Genomic DNA, 8,239 nt, shown 5'->3' on the forward strand with positions numbered 1-8,239 from the left:
GCGGGGGGTGAAGGGGAAAGTAGGAGCTTGAATCATGTAACCATGTTAAAAATGAATATTAATAAATGATTAAAAATTTTAAAAAGATATGAATAGACTTTTTCTATAAAGAAATAAAAGTTATATATAAATAATTTTAAAAATGCTCTTTATCATTATTGACTAGAGAAATGCAAACCAAAAGAACTCTGAGATACCATCTCACACCTTTCAGATCGCTAAAATGGTAAAAGGGCAAAATGACAAATATTTGGAAGAGATGTGGAGAAATGGGGACACTAATACACTGTGTATAGAACCATGAACTGATCCAACCATTTTGGAGAGCAATCTGGAATTACACTCAAAGAGTTCTAAAACTGCATATAATTTTGACTCAGCAATACTACTATTAGGTTTATTTCTTAAGGTAAACTGTAAAAAGAAAAACAACTTTTACATTCTAAAACATTTACAGCAGTTCTCTTTGTGGTGTCAAAGAACAGGAAATTGAAGGGATGCCCATTCATTGGGGAAAGGCTAAAAAAGGTGTAGCATCAGATTTTGATGGAATACTACTGTGCTGTAAGAGATGATGAGGTCAATTTTGGAATAACATGGTAAGATCTAAATGCAATTGTAAAGAGAGAAAAGAGTAGAACCAAGAGAATATTATATATAATATTAGAAATATTGTTTGAAGAATGACTTGTGTGTTCACCTCCAGAAAAGGACTGACAAATATAAATAAGACATAGATTTATATATGCGTTTAAAAATAAAATAATGCCTTATATAGTACAGGGAAGGCAGGGAGGAAGGGAGTTAACTGAGTTTTTTTAATGTAGCAAACAAATTTAAATAAAAAATAAACTCTGGAAGTAGAATCAGGAGACCTGGGATCATGTCCTGACTGACACTGGCTAGGTGACCCTAGGTGAGTCTCTTTTCCTCTCTCTGCCTCAGGTTCTTTGTCTCTACAGCCACACTAGCAGACTTGCTGTAACTCTAGTACATCTTCCATGTCCCATCTCTGCCTTTGCACAAGGCATTCCCCATGCCTGGAATGCTCTTCCTCCTCCTCTCTGCCTCTGCAGCATAACTCCTAACTTCCTTTAAAACTGACTTCAGTGTTATCTCCTATTTAGTTCCTCCCACCTCTAGCTGTGAGTACAGCCTAAAATTACTTTGTATTTCCTTGCAGTTGAAGATATTGTTTCCCCCAGTAGAATGTATCCTCTTTGAGAGCAAGGGCTGTTTTGATTGTCCAGTACATAGCACAAATGTCCATTGAATAAATAAGATGAATGGAAACTGTGGTGCCATCTAGCTGAAACAGTCTCTACATGATCAGATGTTAGCATGTGTGAGTTAGCTTATCAGATTCTTTTGTTAGGGGGCCAGTTCTTGAAATCAGGTTGCAGAGGGCAGTCTATGGGAGTGCACCAGAGTACAAGTGATTTGGGATGGGGAGATGAATATACAATTCAGAATTCTGAACGTCAGATCTTGCAGAGACTTCAGGGATCTCTGGTCTAATGCAGACCTCACCAGAAATCCCCACTTTAACATCCATTGCAAATTTCCATTCAGCCTCTACTTGGAGACCTCCAGTGGTGGGAGCTCCCTACCTCCCAAGGCAGACCATCCCTTTTCTGAATAATTCTAATTATTAGGATGTTTTTCCTTACACCAAGCCTAATTTGGACTCTGCAAAGCTGGAAGGGCTCCTTGAGGCCATCAAGCCCGATTCTCTCATTTTACAGTTCCTTTGTATCCTCAGTGGTCAGCACAGTGCCTGGCATACACTAAGAGCTTAATAAATGTTTATTGACTGACTGGCAGACAGGCTTCACTTAGATTAAGAAAGATATCTCCCTGGACATATAGGGTGGTCTTAAGAGAAAAACAGAGGAATCATCACCTACATTTGTCTCTATCAGTGTAACACCAATTCCTGAGGCAGCACCCGTCCCAGCCAGTCCCACAAAACTGTTGCTGCCGATGTTACTGGCAAAGAGAGAAGCACCAATCTGAAAAACAATGGAAGGATGTGTTGAAATTAGCCTGGAAAATCACTGGAGCCTTTTATAGGAATGCAGGATAATGGACTTGGGAAGTTGAAGGGACTTTTGGGAATATAGTACAATTTCCTTTTTCTCAGGCAATATATCCCAAGTCTCTTCACATAAATTTAAAATTATGCATAATAGCAAACATTATTTAATAAATATTTCTTATGTAAACATAACAAGGCACCTTATGACTTTTCTTAGGCTTATCAGACATACTAGCATCCTACTTTTGTTCTTTGGGGCCATTATTTTTTTAAAAACCCTTTCCTTCCTTTTTGGAATCAATACTATATATTGGTTCTAAGGCAGAAGAGTGGTAAAGGCTAGGCAATGGGGGTTAAGTGACTTGCCCAGGGTAACAGAGCTAGGAAGTATCTGAGGCCAGATTGGAGCACAGGACCTCCCATCTCTAGGTCTGACTCTCAAATCATTTAGCTGCCACCTGGGGCCATTATTAATAAAAAATAGCGTTAATGAAACAAAGAGAAACACTTCTCATGGGGACATGGCTAGTTGTGAGAACTCTAGTTGAAGACTGATGCAGAAGCTAATTTTTAGAGCAAAACAATGTAATGATACTAATGCTTCTCAGAGAAAGAAAGAGCATGACTAGGTGCAATTCTTGGGAACATGATGAGGATTTAGCACGCAATTAAAATTTTTGATTTTACATATTTTTCTACCTTTATTTTTTAAAATTGCCAGACAAGTACACTTGAATTCATGTCTATTGAATTTACTTAAAATGAGGTCCTACCCTTTCTATTCCAGTTTTAAGGCCCACAGAGGGGAAGGCTCCTGTGCAGTTAGGAAGTAACAGAGGTGGAAATCTGATCCATATTTTCTTGAGGCTGCTAGTCCAGCTGGATGGCTTGGCTCCTCCCCACAACAATAATAACTAGATACTTCTCCTTGCACTCTGGCCAGTCTACAGTACTATCTGCCACTGGCTCTTGGCAAGTTGACATATAACCCTTCCTTTCTCATTCATCTTTCTTATAGGTTCCTGATGGGGTGGAAAGACCTTGAACCAAGAAATAACACTACAGAAAGGGCAGAATAGGGGGACAGAGCCAATTGGAATCCTCACTGAGCCTCTCTGAAACACATCACTGGTCACTGGGGAAGAACTCAAGTCTCCTTTCCCCTATACCTTGCTTCCATTCTAAATAAGTGCACAATAGAGAAGTAAGTCAAGTTCTCTGTGAGGTCCAAAGTGAAGTACAGACTTTCTCTTCTGTCTTTTATTTCAACTTTGAGCTGGTTTCCACCCGAGCTTCTGGATTCTCAAGGCTGGATCTTGGGATAGGATAAAGAGAGCTGGTGTTGAAATGAATAACAAGGGAATGGATGGGAATATACTTACTGGCCACCACGCCATGTCCCGGCCAGCCAGGAAAAAGCCTCCCACTGTTCCTCGACTTGTCTTCAGCATAGCCTGATGAGAAAAGAGCAAACAGTATACCAACTGGAACAGAGCTGAAGGAACCCAACAGAACCGGCACCCAGAATTCTCGTTCCAGAGCCAAGATGGCAAATTACAAGCAGGTAAACTCAAAACCACTGTGAGAATCCCCTCCAACTCCTTGTGGTGTTAAAATAACACCACAAAATGAATACAGGAGTGAAAGAACCAACAAGGAGACAGAGTAAAACAACTTTTAAGAAGAGAAAAACCTGAAAAGTAGGCAGATATGGGGCATTGGGGTGAGAGGGGAGCACAGCCAGCAGGAGGCTACAGAAAGGAGTGAGGAGCAAGCAAGCAAGCAAGAGACATCTCCCCCTCCACCCTACATCTGTATCAGATTCTGAACCTGAGCCCAAGGCAACATCTAGACTCTGAGACCCTACCTGGGCAGATAGAGGTCCAAACCAATATATACCCCTTGAGGTTCTGAGCAAACCTGCAGTGGGGTCCAGAATTCCAGCTCAGGGAAGTCTGTGCTGAAGCAGCCTGATCTGTGTGGGCCCAGAGTGAGGCCAGGAGTCCCAGCCCAGGCCTGTGGAGAAGACATATATCCCATTTTGGGTAGTTGGTGGGACAAAACCTAGGCCCCTGAACCTCTCATCAAAGACTCAAGGGCAGGGCATACTGCTCTGTTCATGATATGATCAAGCCCAGAGTGAGACCAAAAACTTACACCCAAGTCTGAGGTGAGAATTTCAGCCATTAGCAGTCTCAAGGGTTAATTGAATCAGGAAAGATTAGAAAGATTGACCATGTACTAGGACAGTGATGGGCAAATTTTTTAAAGAGGGGGCCAAAGGAAAGGAAATGCTCATCTCTGTTACTCTATTTCTAAGGCAACTCTTTCGAAGTTTCATTGATTGTATTCATCAGATTAGGAATAATGTCTGCGGGCCAGATAGAACATTTCAGGGGGCCGCATCTGGCCCATGGGCCATAGTTTGCCCATCACTGTACTAGGGCATAAAAACATCACAAACAAAAGTAGAAAAGCAGAAATAATAAATGTAACTTTTTCAGATCATAATGCAATAAAATTATCATCAAACCATCTTGGCAGAACTGAAACCAGCAGGAACCCAGAAATAAAGCTAAGGTTACCATCAAGGAAATACTGAAGCTTAAGAGGATTCCCTAACCTCCCAGAGAACAGAACCTATCTATAAAAAGGTTGGAAAAATGAGTGAACAACAAAGAAGTATCTAACTGTAGAGAATTTTTACAAAGAACAAGGCACAGACTCAGAAGGGGACAGTGAAAGCAAAGCTAACACACACAAAGTTCTGGATACACATTCTGGAAGAGTTCAAAGAGGATTTCAAAAAAAATTAAGAGGGGGGCAGCTGGGTAGCTCAGTGGATTGAGAGTCAGGCCTAGAGACGGGAGGTTCAAATCCGGCCTCAGACATTTCCCAGCTGTGTGACCCTGGGCAAGTCACTTGACCCCCATTTCCCACCCTTACCACTCTTCTACCAAGGAACCAATACACAGAAGTTAAGGACTTAAAAAAATTAAAAAAAAATTAAGAGAGGCAGAGGAAAAATGGGGAAGAGAAATAAAAGCAATACAAGAAGAAATGGGCCAAATGAAAAAGGAGGTTCAAAAGCTGATGGAGGAAAATAATTCCTTAAAAATTAGAATTGTTCAACTAGAATGTAATAATTTCATGAGACATCAAGAAACAAAACAAAACAAAATTAATGAAACAAAAAGAATGAAAAAAAAACAGAAGAAACCTGAAATATCTCACTGAAAAAAAATAACTGACCTGGAAAATAGATCCAAGAGAGACAATTTAAGAATTATTGCACTACCTGAAAATTGTGATAAAAAAATTTGGACATCATAATACAAGAAATCAAATAAAACTGCCCAGATATTCTTGAACAACAACAACAAAAAACAAAATTGAAATTGAAAGAATCTGCAGATCACCTCCAGAAAGAAATTCTCAAATGACAACATCCAGGAATATAATAGATAAATTCAAAGGCACGCAAGCCAAGGAGAAACCACTGCAAGCATCCAGAAAGAAGCAATTCAAATACCTACAAGCAGGATCACACAGGACTTAGCAGCTTCTACATTAAAGGATCAAAAGTCATGCAATATAGGGGGGCAGCTGGGTAGCTCAGTGGAGTGAGAGTCAGGCCTAGAGACAGGAGGTCCTAGGTTCAAACCCAGCCTCAGCCACTTCCCAGCTGTGTGACCCTGGGCAAGTCACTTGACTCCCATTGCCAACCCTTACCACTCTTCCACCTATGAGACAATACACCAAAGTACAAGGGTTTAAAAAAAAAAGTCATGCAATATGACATTCAGGAAGGCAAAAGATCTAGGTTTATAACCTAGAGTCACCTATCCAGGAAAACTGAGTATATTCTTTCAGGGGGGAAATGGTCATTTAGTAAGATAGAAGATTTCTAAGCATTCCAGATGAAAAAAAAACAGATCTAAACAAAAAAGAAGCAATCCAAACATGAGACCCAAGAGAAGCCCCAAAAGGTAAATAAGAAACAGAAAATTTAAGGAACCCAATAAGGTCAAACTGTATGTATTCCTGCATGGAAAGAGGATACTTGTGATTCTTAAATATTATTATTATTTATAGTAGAGCCAATAGAAGGAATATACTTAGAGGGTGGGGAAGTAAGTTGATTAAATTGACCTGATCTTAAAAAAAATCAAGGGGTGAAAAAGAAGATTGTGATGAGAGAAAAGAGAAGGGAGAGATGGAATGGGGTAAATTATATAACATAAGGAAACATGAAAAATTATTACATTGGAGGGGAGGATGAGGGTGGTAATGGGCAATGCTTAAACTTTACTCTCATTGTAACTGACTCAGAGATGGATAACAACCATACTCATTGGGGTATACAACTATATATCACACTACAGAGAAGTAGAAGGGGAATAAGACAAGGGAAGATGAGGTAATTGGAGGGAGGGGGGAACTGGGTGGGTGATATAAAGCAAAATACTGGTGAGGAAGAAAAGAATGAAAGGAAAAAGCAGGATCAAAAGGGAAAAATAAGATGTAAGTATGAAAGGGAATTCTTATTCTCTTTGTCTATTTTGAGTTAATCAATCAAGAAACTCCTACTTAATATTTCAAGGTTAGCCATCAAGTAAGAGAATTCACAAGTCACTTACTTAGAGAGCTCCACCCTTTTAACTCAGTCAGAAACTTGTGAATCCTTTGATAAGAGTTTACATTGTTATAGGTAATTTACAAGTTAGAGATAGATTTATGTTAGTAAGTAGACAGACCAAGCTAGAGCCTGCCTGAGATTGAGAACATTCTAACTCAATGTTTGGAGAGGTTTGTCCCCAGAGACTTGGCAGCAGTTGGCAGGGATTTGCCTGGGACTGTGTAGAGGTGGCATCTGGTCAACTAAGCCTCTAAGCCTGTGGACTGATTTTGGGATCTCTATAAGAGGATTTTTGAGATTCAAACAAGACCTAGGTAGAGTGGGTGCTTTCCTGTTGTTGGTGGACAGCAAGCAGGAAACCCTTTTACTCCCTAGCCCTCTTTGGATTAATTTGCTATGGCAGAAGTATTCCTGTGTCCTAAATACATCTAGAGGTCATCATAGATGTGTTGTGTGAGATTCCCCAAATTCCCCCTCTCTCTCCAATTCAGTCAGTGCTGGCTGTCTTTTAGTTAGAGCAGGATAGCCAAGCTCAAGCCATCATTCTTTTAGCATTTGGTAACAGTCTTGAGACTTTGGAAAATCCTCTCCCTCCTACCCTATCCTTATCAAAACATTAAACAAAACTTTTATAACAACTTCCTGGTATTCTCCCTCCCAGATATCAAGAACCCACTGAGTTATAACTGTTCCCCTGACTGTAGTGATTTTCAGTTACTGTTTGTTTACCCCAGCTAAGCTACACTGTGTTTTCTGTCCCTGTGCAGCTGTGTATCTATTCTGGTGTGTCTCATTCATTCCCAACCTATTTCCCCATTCTCCTGAGTTTCTGTTAGTCTGTTACCCTCTTCCCCAGGGTGCCCATTTTTATTTTTCAACACCCTCAGAGGATGAGAGGTGGGTCCTACAGACACTGACCCCCTGGGCAGGGCTAGGCAATTTGGAAGCTGTGATTGGTTCCTGTGAAGAGAGGAAAGGACAGGAAGTGACATGGAAAAAAGGACCATAAAGTCCTGAACTTCCTGTCAAGAAAACCTTCAGCTAGGATCTTAGGCTTGGAGCTTCTCCTGGTGTCTTGGCTTTTGGAGGTAGCTTTGGACTTGATCTTTGGCTTGGACTTTGACTTTGCTTCTTGGACTGTCTCTTGGAGGATTGCTCCTGGATCTTCTCCTTTGAACCTTATCTTGGGTGAGTGAATATCTGGTCTTCCTTTCCAGGCTTCTGGAGAGATTAGTTCTGGAGAAGCCTTCCTTTCCTGGAAGAGGCTGCGTAGGTGGACCCTTGCATAAGATGCCACTGGGTTCTCTGGCTAAGGGTTAACAAACCCTGCTGGGACTGAGCTGGACACCAGAGCAACATTTAGTGTGCCAGGCTAGACATTTTTTCTCTACATGCTTCTTACATTTCTCTACATTTTCTTTCCACCTCTTTGTAAATAAATGCTACTAAAAGTCATTTTGACTTGAGCTATAATATTTTTTTAACATTTATTAATATTCATTTTTAACATGGTTACATGATTCATGCTCCACCTTTTCCCTTCAACCACCCCCCCCGCACCC

The 8,239-nt window shown here is 40.5% G+C and overlaps 1 protein-coding gene across 1 annotated transcript in view; it reads right to left on the reverse strand.

Annotated features, from left to right (window-relative positions):
- Positions 1-8,239, reverse strand: part of LOC123232447 (solute carrier family 5 member 4-like) — a 55,654-nt gene that overhangs the window by 40,418 nt on the left and 6,997 nt on the right. The window contains exons 2-3 of the mRNA XM_044658895.1: positions 3,421-3,492; positions 1,908-2,012 (exon numbers count right to left, since the gene is read on the reverse strand). Of these exons, the coding sequence (XP_044514830.1) occupies positions 1,908-2,012; positions 3,421-3,492 (177 nt within the window). The remainder of the gene's footprint in view (positions 1-1,907; positions 2,013-3,420; positions 3,493-8,239) is intronic.

The sequence above is a fragment of the Gracilinanus agilis genome, chromosome 1 (genome assembly GCF_016433145.1).
Source record: "Gracilinanus agilis isolate LMUSP501 chromosome 1, AgileGrace, whole genome shotgun sequence".
Classification (NCBI taxonomy): Eukaryota; Metazoa; Chordata; class Mammalia; order Didelphimorphia; family Didelphidae; genus Gracilinanus; species Gracilinanus agilis.